This window comes from Martes martes, assembly GCF_963455335.1.
Source record: "Martes martes genome assembly, chromosome: 18".
In the NCBI taxonomy this organism is placed as follows: domain Eukaryota; kingdom Metazoa; phylum Chordata; class Mammalia; order Carnivora; family Mustelidae; genus Martes; species Martes martes.
Genome location: NC_137906.1, coordinates 28,931,828 through 28,950,947, shown reverse-complemented (window position 1 = coordinate 28,950,947; position 19,120 = coordinate 28,931,828). Strand labels below are relative to the sequence as shown.

The 19,120-nt window shown below is 52.6% G+C and overlaps 1 protein-coding gene across 1 annotated transcript in view; it reads left to right on the top strand.

The window, feature by feature from the left end:
* Nucleotides 1–19,120, top strand: part of ABCC1 (ATP binding cassette subfamily C member 1 (ABCC1 blood group)) — a 127,497-nt gene that overhangs the window by 42,965 nt on the left and 65,412 nt on the right. Inside the window, exons 4-7 of the mRNA XM_080830949.1 lie at nt 2,517–2,654; nt 3,909–4,034; nt 15,112–15,173; nt 16,514–16,645. Of these exons, the coding sequence (XP_080687075.1) occupies nt 2,517–2,654; nt 3,909–4,034; nt 15,112–15,173; nt 16,514–16,645 (458 nt within the window). The remainder of the gene's footprint in view (nt 1–2,516; nt 2,655–3,908; nt 4,035–15,111; nt 15,174–16,513; nt 16,646–19,120) is intronic.

Here is a 19,120-nt window from a genome sequence, read left to right as displayed (position 1 = left end):
TACAGTGAGAGTCTCTCTACATCCCTGGGGGCAGGAATATGGGATGAGAGCAGTCCACAGATATATTTGTATTTTTACTGTGTGCCAGGAATTGGAGATATGACAGACACAGTCCCTGTCCTCGTGGAGCCTGTGCCCGGTTGTGCAAACACATACTCAACGAATGATTCCCCCAAAAGGCACAAAGTGTTTGCTCTTGTGCAAAGTGTCATAGGGGTGAAGTTTGGCGAATGTGTTTGGTCTGGGGTCTAGGAAAGAAGGGGTGATGGAGCTGAGGCTGAGCGGGGAGCAGGATGTTAAAGAGTTGAAGAGGCTGGGGGCAGAGGACTGTCCAGTTGGAGAGAAAAGCATGCAAAAGTCCTGGGGTCAGGGAAATGAAGGGGTTGGCCTGTGTGGCTGAGGGAGAGGGATTAGGGAGAATCCGGGAGTGGGGATGGCAAGAAGGGCAGAGGGCGGACCCTGCAGGACCTGGAGCTTCAGGGTGAGTGGGTTTTGTTTTGTTTTGCATTCCCAAACTTGGGTTCTAAAACTTTTTTTGTGCCATGGGCCCTTTTCTCCTTTGCCAGTCAGGTCTGAGGATTACGTTCCTCACATAAATACAAAGGCTCACAAGGAGACGAATCACACACACACACCATATGTGAAGATTTTGTGATTACGTCTGTGTTTTTACTTGAGGCATAATTTAAATATAGTAAAATTCACTTTTTTAACAAAATGAAAGTTCATGAGTTGTGATAAACCCACATTCTCATGTAACTACCAACTCCTCGGTTGGTTGAGATCTAGGATAGCCCCATCGCCCTAAAAAAGTTCCCTTGGGCTTGCCCCTGCTTTGTGGTCAGCCCCTCCCTCCACACCCCCGTCCCCTGGCAACTGCGGGTGTGTTTTCTGCCCCTATCACTTTGCCTTTTCCAGAATGTCACGTGAACGCACCGTGCTGGATGGGGCTGTGTGCGGCTGACTTCTCAGACTAGCAGTTCAGCTCCCTTGCGAGTGTCCCAAGTTTTTAAGTTGCTCCGTGTGTTTGATGGTGTGGTTTCGCCCCACGTCGTTTTTCCATCATCCAGTGGCAGGGCCCTGGGTTTGGGAAACCAACTGTACTTAAACACAGCAAAATATTAAAAAACAAAGTAAAAATATACATACATTTCGTATGAAGACCAACGAGCGGGTAGGCTGCCCCTGTAATTTTCAAGTCGTGACGATCGCACACGATCGTGGGAGAGAGCTTCAGCTACGTGTTTGTAGGCACGATTTCTAGTGACAGAGCCCCAGGTCCTGCTCATGGCCATGTGGCGTGTTGCCTTCTCTCAGTGACCGGCCGTGCTGATTTGCGGGAACGCGAAGATGTGATTGTTTTCCCGTCCAAGTTCATGGACCTCTGGATTCTAGCTGCAGCCTGTCCTTGGACCCCAGGTTAAAACCCCGAGTCCTAAAGGGAGATATTTGGAGCAAGGGTGTGGCATGCCTGGCTCTGTGCATTGAAAAGCTGAGTGTGGCCTCCGAGTGGAGAGTGGATTGGATTGTTGGGGCTGTGGGGGGCCCATAGGGTCACCCAGCACGAGGGGAGGGGGCTGGGGCCAGGGGGAGCAGTGGGTGAACTGAGGACCAGCCGTGGTGGCAGAGCCAGTGTGAGTTGCTGATGGGCTAAATGTGGGGAGGGAGGGAGATGGGGGGCCCCCCAAGGAGGATGAATGAGGACAGACAGACGGATGTGCTTCTGGGGAGTAAAGGCAGGTGTCATGGGTGACCTTTAGCTCCTCAGAAGCCTGGCTCATGACCGGCTTGGGGGATGGGCCTCGGGAGGCCAGCTCTGCTTCTCGGGGGAATGACTGTGGCCTTTCTCCTTCTTTTGAGAAAAAGCGGTCTCACTGCTTATTTTCTTTCCCTGATCGTTAAGCCACTGCGACATGGAGTAATAGCCTCAGGTATCAGGAATGAAATAAAACCCCAGCCTCCCCCGCCCGCCGTCATTCTAACAAAGTCCCCTGCAGATGGGATGTATAGATGGAGGCAGATGACGGAACCTTCACCCCCTTAGGAAGGAGCGTAGTCCTCACTGTTCCCCAAGGGAGGAGAATTAGTCTGTCAGGACTGAGACTTCAACATAGGTCTGTCCACCTGTAAAGGAAGGGTCGGCCCACTGCCTGTTTTTTAAATAAAGTTTTATGGGCACTCAGCAGTGCCCATTCATTCCAGAAAAAGTGTACCTCTCTCTTATAAACTGAGCTGCTCCCCGACTTCGCCGTCCTATCCCGGATCTACACACGGTGTCCTGAGATTCCTGCCGCTGTCACGTGAGGTGCTGTGGTCCTCTCTCTCTCGCAAGTGAGGCAGCGGAGGCTCCGAGGACATCAGTGGCTTTTCCAAGGTCCCCGGCAAGGCGAGAGCAGGGCTGCTTTTTGGCACCACTGAGCTGAGGGCAGCCGTACTCCAGGACTGCCGTCTGCCAGGACGGTGGGGTCCTGAGCCCTGGTCTTCTGACAACTCCCTTGTATGCTTCTCTCTTGCAGCTGCTTGCCACCTTTTTAATTCAGCTTGAGAGAAGGAAAGGAGTCCAGTCCTCGGGGATCATGCTCACTTTCTGGGTTGTAGCCCTACTGTGTGCCCTTGCCATCTTGAGATCCAAAATCATGGCTGCCTTAAAAGAGGTAAGTGGTGGCCTTATTCCACATCTTCCCGCAGCGGCCCCTCAGAAGAGATGTTTGCTCCTTCCAGCTTAGGTGGAAATCACATGTCGCCATGGGAACCAGAGGATGGGTGCTACCTGGGCCCAGCTTCTTTACCAGGGATTTCCCCAGCTTATCCTGCCTTTGTTCTAGAACTTTCTTTCCTTAGGGCCCTACTTATCTGTGTAGCTTCAGGGACCCTTGTGGGTTCTCCAGGGGTGGGAGCCACAGACAAATGCACACCACCCTCTGAGCCTCTGTCCTCAGTAAACCGCAAGGCAGTTTGCCTCTAGATGGCATCAGTCTGGAACAGAGCTCAGTGCGGAGTGGTATTTGCAGAGCGGCTGCCCCCTCCCCCGCCACCAGGCCTACTACCTGTCCCCGTGTTACCTCGGTGCTATCAGCTAACACTCTGGCTAAGAAGTGGTTCCAGTTGGCTGCCATATGCCGCTCCTGGGAAGCCAGAAGGGCGCGCTTTATCAGCCGCTACCCGGCTGTCCTCCGCCACCTTCGAGCTCCTCGGTCACTGAACGTTGATTAAGCACCTGCAGTGTTCGGGACAGACCATCTTTAGCACTGAGGGCAGCTGACATTTCTTGAGGTCATATTTCCAAGGTGCCAGGCGGGGACTAAGTTTTTTTTTTTTTTTTCATGAGTAATCCTATTAACTGCTCAGAATTACTCCCATGGGGTTTCTGAGCCTCAGCACTAATTGACATTTTGGGCTGGAGACGTCTTTGTTGTGAGGGGCTCTCCTGACCTTTGTAGGCTGTTTGGGGTGGGGTGGAGTGGGGTGGCATCCCTGGCCTCCACCCACTGGGTGCCAGGAGCAGCGCCCAAGTCAACTGTGAGCGAAAGTGTCCCTGGCTACTAGCAGGTGTTCCCTGGGAAGTGACTCCCCCCTCCTCCCCGCCCCGATTGAGAACTGCCCATCTGTTTTTAGAGATCAAAGTGCAGAAAGGTTGAGAGAGTTGGCAGCATCTGGGGGCCAGTACAGGGAGACTCAGGCCCTGACGATGGGCATGCTTCATTCCCACTCCGGAGCCTCCCTTCAGCACGTTGGCCACCGTCACCGGGCATCGGGGACCGCACTGTGGTGTAACCGCTTCTCTCCTGCTGGGGCAGGTGGCTCAGGGCAGGAGACCTTGTTCCTGGGTCTGCAGCCCACTGCCCTGGCCTCTGCAGGCTGCTTCCAGAAGGTGATCTTCTCTTCCTCCTCCCTCGGCTCACGTTTAGGATGCTGAAATCGACGTGTTTCGCGATGTCACTTTCTACATTTACTTTTCCCTCGTGCTGATGCAGCTCGTGCTGTCCTGCTTCTCGGACCGACCGCCGCTGTTCTCTGAAACCATCCACGACCCCGTAAGTGTGGTCAGAGACATGTGTATGTGTGTGCGTGTGAGAAAAATATTGCACCGTGCCAGCTCATGTGGATTAGCTCTCTGTTCTGTGCCAGCGTCGTCCGTCTGGGATCTCATTTCATCTTCCTCAAAGGCCCAGAGAGAGGGTGTATCATCGTCCCACTCTGCAGATGGAAAAACAGAGGCCTAGCTGTGGCTAGGGGCACTTAATGATTCATAATTGAATAACTCATAATTGTTGATTCATAATAACAATTCATAATAATTCATAATCACTTATCTGATTCATAATTGTAAACAGCTGTGTCTTGCAGGCTGGTAGGTTTTCTCATTTGATTTCCATAGTGACTAGAACATGTGAGCAAACATTTAAAAGCTAAAAAATTTCCCATAAATTCTAACTGTGCAGTTTTTCTAGAAAAATGAGGAGTTCTGGCAGTATTAGGACCATTATCCCCCACAGCAGCAGTTGACCTCAGCTGGGAGACGTGTAGCCCCACCTTACCGCAATCCCCACCACTCCCTTTTGCATTATATAGTCTTGCTTCCTTTTACGGTCTGTGCCTGGCCCCTGAGGGATTTGAGTTGGTCTGTCCTGTCAATTTGAGGCACAGGGAAATCCATTATGTACCTGCGGGTATGAGTGGGATGATGGCGATAGGGCCAGTCTTCCTGCTGGTAGAATAAAAGGGAACATAGTCCTTGGCTGCTCCTACCTCTGTTCTTGCTCTCTGTTTCCCTCTTTTCCTTCCTTTCCCTCCGTCCAGTGCCCCGTGCCAGACCCCGATCTGGGCGCAGGGCTGTGGCTGTGAATAAAGCAGTTCTTGCCTACCCGAGGCCTGTGTTGTTATGGGGGGTGATTCGGGGGACGGTGGACGAGGAGTAACCCAGGAGTCAAGTATTGTCGGTCAGGTGGCAGTAAATCCTAAGAAGGAGAAGAAAGCATGGAAAGGAAATGGATATGTTGTTTGAAGGTCATGGGCAGTTTTGATGTGATAGGAGGCATCAAGGAAGGCCTCCCTCATGAAACCTTTCTGGAGCAAGGGTGCGAGCTGAGCACATACTCAGAGGAAGAGTGGTCCAGGCAGAGGGGTGGCAAGTGAAAAGGCCCTGGGGCAGGAGCTGCTGTGAAATGTCAAGGGAGCAGCAGGAAAGGCCAGTGTGGCTGGAGCAGCGAGAGGCCAGACACGGCTAAGACAAGGCATCCCACAGGTAGGGACAGTGGCCTGTAGTCACATGAGCCATTGGATTTTGTTCTGAGTGGGAGGGGAGACTTTGGAGCATTTATTTGATGCTTTGTTCATGGTTAGTCAACTGTTAACTAGGCAAATTGCAGCCAGAGCAGTTTTCAGCTGCTGTGGTTCTGCTGGGCTTGGCCTGCACCTCAGCAAAGGGCCGAGGTTGCCTTTGTGGGTGATGGAGGCACCTGTGGGGGGTCTGCTCAGAAGAGGTTGACCCTTGCCACCGTGTTTGTTAGAAACCCGTGTCCCGGTGTGTGTTCCGAGAGGCCCCATTCTTGGACTTCCCTGTTCAAAGAGGAACAGTGCTGGAGAAATGGGTAGAGTGTGTGAGTGTGCATGCGACTCATTTGTGTTCGTCTGTTTGCACGAACATATGTGTGTGTATGTGTGCGTTCATGTGTTCTTGTGCATGCTTATAAAGTTCTTGAGGGCAGCACCCATGCCTGGGACACCCACTGGATCCCAGCTCATGCCTGGCGCAAAGGAGGGGCTCAGAGGGCTGTGGCTGTCAGGTCTCCCGGGCCAAGTGTTCTTGTGTGGGGGTGTGGATGTTTGGCCATGGCGTGTCCCCGTCAGGAAACTTTGATTAAATGTCAGGCCGTGCTGTGGAGCTGGCGAGCACACAGAACAAGTCATACCCGCCTGAGTGGCCACAGCCCGGGAGAAGCTGGCAGGGCGACCCGAACCTCGCCTGGGCTCCCAGACTCCCTATAACACCTGGGATTCCGCCTTCTGGAAGGGACTGTCTCACACTCCCTGGCAGGGGGAAGGAGTTTCTGATTTCCGGTTTCCTCTGGGGATTTGGATAAAGCTCCTTTCGCTTCTTTCCTGGGTGCTCGCAGAGCTGGCTTCCTCCTCCTGTTGTACTGTCTGCGTTCCCCGCAGCCAGGGCCGCTCCGCCACACCAGGGCAGCTGGAGGCTGGGCCGCAGGGGGCTGGGACACCCGGACTCTTGTCCTCCGCCATTCTTTTTTTTTTATTAGGAGTCGAAGCTTAGAGAAGATGATCAGGACTGTTAGACCCTAACTTACACCCTAAGTCTGATGGGGGGAGCGACAGGTGTCATGGAAGAGGAGCCTCCGGTTGGAGTCGGGTAGACCCGGGGCTTCCTTTAGCCCTTCAGCATTCATTAAGCATTGTCGTACCCTCTTCGTGGTTCTGGGGACACAGCAGGGTGTGCAGTTGACGTGGTTCGTGCATCACTACGGTTATCTGCTACCCCATAAGAGAGCACCTTGAATTTGGTTCCATAAAACAATAGTAGTTTATGCTTAGGTTTCCTCATCCTGGGCATTGCCCGGGCTCAACTGGGCGGCTCCCCTGTAGGGTCTCCCCGACAGTAGCCAGCCTTGTTCACGTGTCTGGTGGTTAGCGCTGGCCCCCAGCCCAAGCCTCCGATGGAGTCCGACAGTCCACGTCTGCACGGCCTGGGTGATATCACGGCGTGGCGGCGCGCATCTAAGAACAAGTGTTCCTAGACAAAGAGCTGGAAGCTGTGTCACTACTTATGATCCAGTCCCAGACACCCCATGGTGTCACTGCTGCCACACTCTCTCGATGGAGGCTATCCCACAAGTCGGCTTGAGTTCGAGGGGTGGGGACATAACCCGCACCTCTAGATGGGGGCAAGGTCATAAGAAGAGCTTGTGGGATGGCTGATGACGTCTGGCCGTAATTTGGAGAGTGCAGTTTACGGGGTGACCTCAGGAAGCTTGTGGCCTCACAGGGGACAGTCATCGATCGGGTGAGCAAACAGCCGTGCAACTCCAGTCGTGAAGAAGCCTGGGAAGCCTGAGAATCGGGGTCTAGGACTTAGATTTGTGACCTCAGGCAAGTTCCTCCTCCTTCCGGAACCTCAGTGCTGCCTTCTTGAAAATGGGTCAAGGCTCCATGTGGTGCTTGCGGCAGCCCCTTCCCCCAGGGATCTGAGGCCTGTGGTGAGGAGAGGAGCACAGTTAGGTGCTTTCTCTACCTGTCTCCCCCTTCATCATCAGGGCTTGCATCAGAGATGCAGAGGATCTGGCCCCAGCTGCCCTCCTGAGGTCAGAGCTGCGGTCATAGGTTGATTATTCTTGGAGGTAGCTGTCCGCTGTGCTCCCAGAGTGGCTTGGGTCAGGCAGGGTCTGTGGGGGGAGCTGGCAGCACTGGACTTCTCTGGGCTCTCTCTTGCTGAGTCACCGAAGCCAGCGTCCGCCCCAGCTGGCCCTCTGCCATTTGCGTGACTCAGACATCTGTTCTGGTCTTGGTTTTTTGGTGGGGCTGCTCGCCTCTCTCCTCCAGGCCTGGGGCTGCCTAGAATCTGGGAGCGGCCGACCAAGCCTCACAGGGCTCTCCTGGGGTTCCTGTCTGGCTCCAGCCTGTGATCCTTCGGCTCCTGCTTAGGGTGGGGTGGGAGGCGTCAAGGGCAAACGTGGTCAGTAGCATAAACCCCCACTTCTCAGAGTGGGGTCATTGGACCAGCTGCATCAGCATTCCCCAGGTGCTGCTAGAAATGCAGTGTCTTGGCCAACTGAGCCCTGCTGGGTCAGAGTCTCACTTTAACAAGATCCACAGGTTGAAAAGCATTGGTTTAGCACATTTAGGAAAGTCACTCAGCTCCTATGGTGTTAGAGGTATTTTTAGCCCTGTCCGTAAATAAGGAATATAACCCCCCACCCCCAACCAGTATTTTGCTGTGAATACGTCAAACGCGCAGAAAAGTTGAAAGAATGACACAGCGAGTACCCATCTACTCACCAGTCTGATTTCACAGTTAACATTTTGTTAACCTTGCTTCATCACGTATCCGGCTGGCCAGCCGACCAGCCAGCCAACTGGCTGATTTTTTTTTTTTTTTTGGTAGCTGAAACTTAACTTGGAAATTCTTGGTATCCTTCCCCCAAACACTGGGCCCTGCCAAGAGTTCCATATCTGTTTAACATTTCTGTTTTATTTTCTTAAAGGAGAATTTACATAGTGAAATTGCTGAATCTGACGTGACTGTTTGATGTGTGCTGACAAAAGAGTATCCCAAGCCCCTGTCAAGATCTAGAACATTACCAGGACCCCAGAAAATTCCCTGCTGCCCCTTCTGGTCTGTCTCTGCCCTGCACACCCCAGAAACAGCCACGGAGCTTGGACTGTTTATGAAAGCATCGTAAACCCGATGTTAAAGGCTTTCCCCCCTTCTGCTGTTGGTCGTTAGCAGTTCAGTGTTGTGTGGGACCCAGGGGTGGGGGGTGGGGGGTGGTGCCTGGTGCTCGGCCAGACTCTGAGAACAGAAATGAACAAACTTGACCATCGAGGAGAGGGCAGTGGGCAGATAAACCAACAGCTGTGGGCTGGCCAGTGGGCTCTGAGGCTAGGCACGTACTGGGGGAGCAAGGGCCAGTGGGGAGGTTCCCAGCTCAGCCTGGGGCTCCAGGGCCAGCATCCAGGGGAGGAGAGGCCTGCATCCAGGGAATGAGAGACATTGGTCAGGCCAGCAAGGCTGCACGGGAAGGTCCTCTGCCAGGTGTGTGTGCGTGTGCAGTGTGTGCAGAGACCCGGCTATATGCAGGAAACCGTGGGTGTTGGGGAGCTGCGTGGTCTGCTTGGCTGGGCTGGAGGGGCCGGGGAGCCGAGCGTTCAAAATCAAGGGTAGACCTGGGTGTCACCCTGAGAACTTGTGACCTTGACCCGATGGAGGATTCTCGGCATGGGGAGTGACACTCTCAGGTTGGAGGACCCCCCCCCCCCCAGCTGAGAGGAGGAGGGTGTGTGGCACACGAAGAGGCTGGTGGCACTTACAGCCTTTCCAGCGGTGCAGGCGGGTCAGGAGGGAGGCTGAGCTGGACGGTGACCTTCTGTGTTGTTACTGTTGTTTTAACATAGTGCATTCGAAGCAGCTCAGTGAGGCAGGACGGTGAGCCTCCCGTCATTGTAAGAGGAGAACACGGAGCGCCAGAGTGCGGGAGGGTCTCGCCTAAGATGAAAAGCCCTTCTCCTGGGTTAGTGCACTTGGGTGTGCATCACATGGGAGGCCTGGTAAACCGCGGACAACTGAGCCCCACCCCCAGTCTGCGCCAGTAGATTTGGGTGGGACCCAGGTTTTGCTTTTCTAACAACTCCTCAGGCACCGTGGCTGCTGGTGATGGGGGGCGCACATTGGAGTATCCCTGCCCTCAGCCATGCTGCTGTATCTCGCACCCCTTACTGCTGGGTGTGAAGGCAGTGCAGAGTGCGAGTTACCGGCAGAATCAGCGCCAGAAAAGTGGTGCGGGGACCCAGAGACCATGTGACAAAAAGGCCACGGTGCTGAAGGAGCCAGTCAGGGTCCCCAGACTGCCCGGGGTGAGTTAATGAATGACCAGTCCTCAAAGAACCAGTGCCTGGGGCTGTTGTACCAAATGGGTTTAAGCCGTGTGGTTTCTGGCCAAACTGGCAAGTGCCAGATAGAGATGCCGAAGAATGTGGCTTTCCCTCTATGGTGCGCACATCAGACTTTATTCTCACCTTTCCCTTCATCCAAGGCTTGTCTGAGTCTTTCTCCTTTCTGAGTGAATGGGGGGCCTGGTAATAAGTCTCCTCCTTGCTGGAATGGGAGCTGCTCTGCCCCAGCCTCAGTGGCTGGGAGGCCCCGAGATGGTAGCTTTGAGAATGTTCTGCTTGGTTTCGGTTGAACGGGTTGCCCTCTGGGTTCTCATCCAGCACCCATGCCCTTTGTTTTTCTTCTTTAGTTTTCACTTCTTGACTCCTCCAGACTTCAAGTTGTCTGTGATCATATAAGGCCTTCGATATCAGGTAGGGACTTCCAGAAACCAGCTCCCAAACTTAAGAGATTTCCTTCTCTGCGCTGGCGACGCGGGCCTTCCGTGGGCATGACACGGCGGCTTCTCGTAATCTGAAAATCCCCATTTGGAAGCAAAGGAGGGAGGAGGCGAATTGGACAAAGCTCTTGGAGCATGCAAATTAGAAACTGTGAAATGTTCTTATAAATAATGCTATCTCACTGCATTTGCCGGGAGAATTTTCTCGCAGCAGCTGGGATTTTTCCTGGCCAGAATGAGGATGAATCTTTTCCCTCTGGGCTGTTGTTTCTTACGGTCTCATGGGTACGGACTCCATTTGTATCCGGGAGGGTGGAAAGGGAAAGAACTTGCCTTCAATTCCTCAATCGGAATGTTGCTTCGGTCCTGCCCCATGGCTGGAGTTGCCTGATTTTGAGAGAATTCCAGGATTTGGGGACCTCTCCTGTGTGCAATATGCCTAACATCAGGCTGTTTGCAGTGGGGCTCGTGGTGAATGAGAAGAAAACATCGTACCCTTGCAAATGAGAAAAAGACATCGCACCCCGCCTGTGTGGGCGGCTGACTTTGGGCCCGACCCTGCATCCTTTGGCCTGATGCAGCCCCTCGCAGGCACAGGACTGGGAAGTCTCGAGATGGGCACGGGCTGCCTCTCAGCCCCGACCTGCCCCACTGCCGGGCATCTCTGTGCGAGGTCTGTAACTCACACAGCGACTCTCCATGTCGAAGCCGAGAGTGAGAGAAGCCCGGGTTTGGAGGCAAAAGGCCGTCGTTTGAGCCCTGGCTTTATGCCTTTAAGTAGTTCCTGTTTCAGGGTGTTGGGAGCTCTGATTCGAGCCGAGCTTAACCAGCTCTCTCTGTAGCGAGCCAGATGGTAAATACTTAGGCTTTGTCGACCACGTAGCTCCTGCTGTGGGTACTCCCCTCTGCTGCGGGGGCTCGGAAGCAGACATGGACAGTGTGTAAAGGAGCCATGATCACCGTGTGCCAGTCGCACCTTACTGACACGCAGCCAGCCTGTGGGCCTCTCTCGGCCAGCCCTCATGGAAAGCATGTGGTTCGGCGCTTGGTGTGCCGTGGGGCTGCGAGAAGCAGTTAAAGCAGTTATCGTTACTGTTTCAGATTTAGTATTAATACCATTACTTCTTCCAGCTGTCACTCTTGTGCCAGGTACTAGTCTAAGGAATCTTAACATGTTTCATCTCGTTTAGTCTCCTTGCCAGGTAACTTGGCAGAGGTCCCGGAGCTGGTAAGTGGCAAGACTGGGATTCAGAGCCTCCCTCTGATCTCCTTGCTGTTTGCCGCCTTGCCCGTAAGCAAGCCCCCGGCCCCCTTTTCTCTCTGGCACCTTCATTTTTCTTCTTTGTTGTGGCTCTCCCACTGATACTTAAATATTTATTCCCATCGGTTTGCTAATTGTCCATCTCCCCCCCCCCCCCCCGCCCCCACCCCAGGTGGGAAGCGGTATCAGGTGGGGACCTCTCCGTCTTGTCTGGTCCCCAGCCCTTAGCCACCTCTTGGCATCTAAGCAGGCCCTCCCTAAATATTTGCTTAAGAAATAAATGAGTCATTGTCGGCTGTGCCCTACCCCCTTCCGTTTCCCCTTCCCCAGTGGAACCCCACCTTTTCACCCTGGGGTGGAATCGGGCTACAGTCCAGGTGTATTCGAGATTGACATGATAACCCACCCACCACCAGCCTCCTGAGCAAATGCCACTGCCTCCCCCATGAATGATGTTGCCGCGCTGGGTTGGAAAAGCTCCAGCTTACAGCACAGTCCTGCGGACTCAATCACTTGTCCCTCCTTGCAGTCGCGTGAGTAGGCTGAGCACTGACGCACCACTCCCTGTCTCCCAGATTCCAAAACCGAGGCTTGGAGGTGGAGGCACTTGGCCCCACCTTGTTCAGCAAGAAAATGGCCTCCCAGGGATTTGAACCCCGGGCTCCAAAGTCTGAACTCACTGTCCTTTAGGTTGGTCTGGAACACAGGTCTTTGAGGCAGACAGCACCTGATTTGCCGTATTAAAAAATCTCCTGAGGCCAGGGCCCCAGCCCATAGGCAAGCCCCCAGGCACTAATCTGAGCTGGTCTGGAGTGGGTGTTCAATGGGTTCCCTAGGCTGGACTCTGGTGCAGGTGGGGCTGGGAGCCTCCTGACACCCCTGTGGTCCCTGTGGAGCCCGGTGGTTCTGGGCCCAGGATGCGTGTTTTTGTCTATAGGGAAGCTTCTCGTTTAGCTTTTTTTTTTTTTTTTTTAAAGATTTTATTTATTTATTTGACAGACAGAGATCACAAGTAGGCAGAGAGGCAGGCAGAGAGAGAGGAAGCAGGCTCCCTGCTGAGCAGAGAGCCCGATGCGGGGCTCGATCCCAGGATGCTAGGATCACGACCTGAGCCGAAGGCAGAGGCCCTAACCCACTAAGCCACCCAGGTGCCCCTCGTTTAGCTTTTTATGGAAGCTTCCACACATGTACAGAAGTAGGCAGCAGCGTGTAACAGACAGCCGTAGACTACCTTTACCCTGCACCTTCCTGCGTAAGTACTTCAGTACCTGTCTCTGAAAGACGGGGAGTTAAACATGTTTAGTAACTTTTTATTTGGAAATAAACTCGGCTTAGGGAAGGTTGCATGAATAGAGTTCCCGTGTGGCCTCCACCCACCTCTCCCAGTGAGACTGTCTGAAAGGTAAGGATTTTAAACAGCCCAACGGTGACCCCACTCTCTGGCCTAAAAGCATTCATAGTAATCACTGGGTATCGCCGAGCATTCCAGTAATCCACTGCGGTTGCAAAATGGCCCATTGTCTTAATGTTCTGTCATTTATTCTGTGCTTATTAGCTGGACTGTATTTTGGTGGTGGGGGAGGGACAGAGGAGAGGGAGAGAGAGAGAATCTCAACCAGGCTCCGTGTCCAGCGGAGAGCCCAACGCGGGGCTCGATCTCACAACCCTGAGGTCATGACCTGAGCCGAAATCAAGAGTTGGAGGTTTAACCGACTGAGCCTCCCAGTTGCCCCGGCTGGACTGATTCTATGCAAAGACATTTCCCTTTCCTCTCTTTGGTCACCCTCTGGTGAAGTTCATTTAGAAAAGGTGGGGAACACGCTTGGCTCCTGCTTTTTCTCTGTTTTCTAAGACAGTGGCTTTGTTCACGTGCATCTTTGCATGAACGACACCAAGGGGTTGCCCTTTTTTTTTTGTCCCGCCAGTGTCATTGTGAGATTGTGTCTTTAATCAGACGTGATGGTCAGTCATTTCTCCTTACTGGCCTGATGGCAGCTCCCTTCATCCCTTTTGGGGCAAGTTCGGAGCCGCTTCTGGTTGTGGCTGAGGCCCTTTAACTCCACACGGCTTTAGCTTCCGTGGTAACAGGTGTGAGAAGACAGTGGAGGCTTATCTGGGACATTTCCTGCCAAGCCGCTTTGCCAAGGAGACTCTGGGAGCGAAAAGCAAACATAAAAACTTGATGTCCTGGTCTCACCCCAGACCAGCTCGATTAGACTCTGGGAGGTGGGGACCAGGTACAGTGTTATTTTTAAAGCACCGGCAGCCTGGATGGAAAACCACTCTGGCAGAATGTGTGTGTTTGTGTGTTTCCAAGGCTGTCTCTGAAAAATGCTGGAACATGGAGCAGCCTCCTCTGTTAGAGACCTCATTGCTGCACGGTGACCCGTCCCCCCCCCCCCGACTAAAGCATGTATTTTACAATATAGATCTGAATGTTTTCAGTGTGGAAAGTTGGCCCTTGTGTGTGGTCTCTGAGGCTCTATGCAGACATCCCTTTCCTAGTGTGTGTGTGTGTGTGTGTGTGTGTGTGTGTGTGTGTGTGTTGTTGGAGCTCATTTCTGTGCCTCTGGGAAAGAGGTTCTGTGAGAGCTTGCTTGGAATATGTTGGTGACTTGCCTTTGCCCTTGGGATGAAGACCAGAATCTTTTACATGGCCTCCAGTGTAGACTGTGCAGCCCCTTCTTGGTTCCCGGAGTGGATTATGCCCCCTTCTGCCACAGGACCTTTGCACACACACACTCTCTTGGTGCTGAGACCACCTTGCTCTCCCCCTTTCCTCGTTTTCCTCTCCTCAGTTTTCAGACCCCAGCTCAGGGACGCTTTCTCTGACCTTCATCCCCTGGATCAGCCCCCATCCGCTTATCGGCTCTCTTGCTGTGATCTCACTAAGATACCAGTGACCTCACTGGTACACTGACGTAGCTTCAGGGGATGATCCTCATGGCAGTTGAGGCTGTGTGTTTGCTCACAGGACCATTTGATTAATGTCTCTTTCTGAAGCCTGTTAGGGACTCGCCGTCTGTGTCCTCTGCTTCCAGCGGGGGGAGCCTGGCAAGACCATTCCATCCCTCCGCTCTTCTGTTTCTTTAACTCCAAAGTGAGAATGATGCTTTTAACTACTTCCTAGGGTGGTTGCAGAGATTACGTGAGATGGTGTGTGTAAAGCACTCACAGCAGAGTTAGCCGGTACAGAAGTTAGCAGGTTTTAACTGTTAATCTAGTGCACTGCAGGTTTCCTGAAGGCGGGGGTTGTGTCTGCTCAGATTTATATACATGGTGCTGGGCATGTAGCGGGTGCTCAGAAAATACATGTTGAATGAACAAATGAAACAGGAATAATAGTAATTCCCACGCTTGTAAGGTTGTATGAGGATATAAAATGATGCTGGCTCTTGGTAGAGTGTCCGGCACATAGCTGGTGGTCAGACGATATTTGTTGAATGGATGAGTCAGTGAATGAATGGGGTAACGGGCACACTCCCCAGGTTGCCGTGGAAATGAATATAAGGCAGGGCGGGTAAGTGGCGTACTCTGCTGCTTTTGCACATAGTAGACACTCAGGAAATATTTCCTGGATGACACTGGCGAGTTGCCATGTGTTTCTTTGAAGGTCACTGGGGCTCAGGAGAGAAACTCTTTTGGGGTGCGTGTCATTGGTGTGAGGGGGGCTGCTGGTCCTTTGAGAGTAAGAGCGCTCTGCTCACTGCTTGTTGCCAAGCACGCCTAGACGAGAAGTTTAATTGATCAATTCCTGTTTATTCTCACCCCGTGTGTTCTCTCTACTAGAATCCCTGCCCGGAATCCAGCGCCTCCTTCCTTTCCAGAGTCACCTTCTGGTGGATTACAGGGTAAGGCCAGGCCTCGGGCCTGCTGTCCCTCCGTTAGCCCTTCAACGCACGTGCTGAACATGCCTGCCCTGGGCCCCGGGGCTCAGACGTGGACCCTGTGCCAGTGTGCACGGACTTGACGTGTGAACCATAAATGGCTTGCAGCACCGCTGTGTGTGGCTTCACCCAGGGCACTTAGAAGCCGTGTGCTCTTGGCTTTCGGATTTGGGTTTTTTTTTTTTTTTTTTTTAACATCAGGTTAATAACAGTTGTTGGCCGAGAAATAAAATTGTCGTTAGAAAAATAATGCCCATGCCCTGTAAGAAATGTGGGTACAAGAAACAGGCATAGATCCACAACCAGAAACCCCCAAAGCACCTGCTCACTTTAGGCTCCCTTCTTGTCTTTTTTTTCCCACACGTTTCTTCCTGCACGATGTCGCATCTTACCCAGGATTATATGAATCCCTTTTCCCCCATAAGCACTGTTCCTTGTCTTAATAAACTTTGCACAGACATCTTTTTTTTTTAATTAAATATTGTTCAGATTAACAGTTAAGGACACTGTTCCTTGTCCTTATAAACTTTGCATAGACATCTTTTTTTTTTAATTAAATGTTGTTCAGATTATCAGTTAAGGAACATCTCGGGGACAGTTGGGGTCATTGGACTGTGGACTGCAGGTCATGCCATCGTTAGATTTCTGATTTGCATGAGTCGCTCTCTGGCTTCTGTGAGAGCGTGCCCTTTTTCTAAGGGGGACACACGGTAATGTTGGGAGTGCAGACATGCTGCGTCCACAGCCTCTGCTGAAGGGGTTCAGAGAAAAAGTCTGTATGTGTATGTTTATAGGTAGAAGAGTACAGCAGATGTGGTAAGATGTTAGCTGCGGTGAGCTGGGGGAGGGATAGGTAGGGGTTTTGGGTGCAATTCATGTGATTTTTCTCTAAGTTTGATATGATTTCAAAACAAGTTACGGTGACAGGTTTACATTCTTTACAGAAGTGTCCAAACACGTAGAAAGCAAGTCTAATCAAACTCAACGAACTTATTCTTGGGATTTGACAATGATGACTGCTTTGCCACTGAGTCTAAAAACATTTTTTTAAAGTGAATGGGAGCCACTGTAAGATCTGTATCCTGAGTATTCTGTGTCTTTGAAAAACAAAGCCATGTTTCCTGGGCGACCTAACAGAATTAGGTGTGATGACTTAATGTGCCCAGATGTCCCGTGCATATTGCGATTTTCTTAAGTGCGTGCTGCTGTCCGTGGTGGTGGGCTGGTGTGGCGGGTGTGGGTGGCAAGGGTCATCGTCCTCTTGCCGTGACTCTCATCTCCTTCCCCTGGTGTTTTGGCCCCAGGCTGATGGTTCGCGGCTACCGCCAGCCGCTGGAGAGCACTGACCTCTGGTCCCTGAATAAGGAGGACATGTCAGAGCAAGTTGTGCCCGTTTTGGTAAAGAACTGGAAGAAGGAGTGTGCCAAATCCAAAAGGTAAGTGCAAGCCTCTTGCCACAGGGGAGAGCCGGGCGTTCTCTAGGACCACCGGGTCACCCCCTTTCCTGCCACCACGGTGCAGAATGGTGGTGGCGTCCCCACTGACTAGCTTCGGGGTCCTGGGCGAGCTGCTTCACTCTTCCCAGCCGTGGTCGGCTCATCTGCAAAATCCAGGAAGAGTCTTCCACGTAGCTAAGGCTATGTGGGTAGACAAGAGCGGAAGATTGATGCTGTTTGCTTGGGCCCTCGGCAGTGCGTGCCTGGGGTGCGCAGCCCCGCCCTGCCTGAGATGGCGGCACCTTGCCTGTCTCACTGGGAGCGTCCGGCCTCCTGAGTGTTCTTGCTCTTCTCAGTGTTTTGGCCTCGACACACCAAGCCCATCGCTTCAGCAGCTGTTCTGCCAAGGAAGCCCTCACCAAGGGTGCTTTGGACTGTGCTGCATTTAAAAATAAAATAGACTTTAGTTTTTTTTTTTTTTTTCTTTAAGATTGTATTTATTTATTTTACAGAGAGAGAGAGAGACACCAAGAGAGGGAACACGAGCGGGGTTGGGGAGTGGGAGAGGGAGAAGCAGACGCCCCGCTGAGTGGGGAGCCCAGTGCGGGGCTCGATCCCAGGACCCCGAGATCATGACGTCAGCCAAAGGCAGATGTGCAACGACTGAGCTACCCAGGTGCCCCTAGACTTTAGTTTTCACAGTGGAAGGCACAGAGGGTTGTGTGTAAGCCCCCCTTCTCCCATACATAGTCTCCTTTGTTATCAGTGTCCCCCAGCAGAGAGGATATTTGTGAGAATTGATGAACCCATGCTGATGCATTACGATCACCCCGAGCCCATAGTTTGCATTATGGGTCACATTTGGTGTCCTGAATTTTATGTTATTTATGTAACTTTTTAAAGATTATTTATTTATTTATTAGAGCATGTGCATGAGCAGGGGGAGGGACAGAAGGAGAAGCAGACTCCTTGCTGAGCAGGGAGCCTGATGTGGGGCTTGATCCTAGGACCCTGGGATCATGACCTGAGCCGAAGGCAGACACTTCACCGAATGAACCCCGCAGGCAGCCCGGTATCCTGAGTTTCAGACACGTCTCCCTCATGAGCTACATGCCATCCCGTGACCTCTTACCAGGTTATTTTGGGAATCAGGCCAGGGCCTCCCCAGCACATACTTGATTTCATCAAACCTAAGACGTCCTCAGTTATGTGAAACAGCATTGTATTACGTGCTGGTAAGAAAGGAAAGTGGCTGTTACAGGAGAGTAGGTCATGGGCCTTGGCCTGTGTCCCGTGTCCAGAAGAGGCAGTTGAGAACTTAATGGGTGACGTGGGGGTGGTAGAGGGTGGTGGCAGGAACAGAACCAAAAGTGGCTGTCCTTCCTCCTGTGGCTTTATGGGGTGGGCCTGTTGTTGACCTCTTAGCACTGGCTGACGATGGGGTTAGCCTGCTGTATGGGATCTCTCACAGACCAGTTGTCCTTCTGGGAGAAAAACCTTGGACTTGAAGGTCCAGTTGCCAGAACACCCAGGTTATAGATCTTCGGTCAGGCCTGGTTGGGGCTGGGAACTCAGGATATTCGTCCTGTTGGCTACTGGGACACCAGCAGAGGCCCTTGTGATGCTCAGCTGGTGGCCCATTCGGGGTAGCCATGGACACAGGAGAGGTTGTCTTAGGGCAGACAGGTCGAGCCATAAGCCTCTGTGGGTGGGCATTGCAAGATGGGCGGTGTTCTGGGCACGTATGGCTCCTCCTGAACCTGGTCTGAATCTGGTGCCCATGACCCCGTAGGAGGTTCTCAGGCAGAGGCGGGTCCCTGGGTCCACCCTTCTGGGTGAGCAGGTTACTGCGGATGGCGTGGGAGAGGTTGCCTCTGAGGCTCTGTGGAAGGAGGACCAGGCTGGAACGAGAAGCCCTGTCTGTCACTATCCTGGCCCTTAACTGATTCGTTCAGCAGATCTGATGTCTCCTGCTGCTGGGCGGTCAGTTCAGGCCATCTGTGTTCAGACTGTGGGACCAAAGAGGCTCCTTGTTTGGGGCCACCCTACCTTCCATATAGGAGACCAACAGGACGGGAGTCGAACATACACGGACAGGAAAAGTTTTGGAGAGCATTACATTTTATGAGATTATAGCTAGGAAGTGGGGCAAGCGAGGGGCTGAGGAAACTGATAGAGACGCGGTGGTTGGGGATAGACTCACACAAGGCGACATTTGAGCAGTTCATATTGAAGGAAGTTGTGACCCGTGTCCATGTGTATGGGAAGGGCTTTATGGTTAGAGGGAAGAGCTCATGCAAAGGTCCTGAGGTAGAGGTGAGTCTGGCATGCTTATGGAGAAGCGGGGGGAGCAGTGTGGCCTGAGTGGAGTGTGTGAGGGGCAGAATGGAAGGCGGTAAGGGAGGAGAAGCATTTGCATCTCATCGGCCGAGCTAGCGCATTCAGGTTTGATCCTAAGTGCAGTGAGAAGTCAGA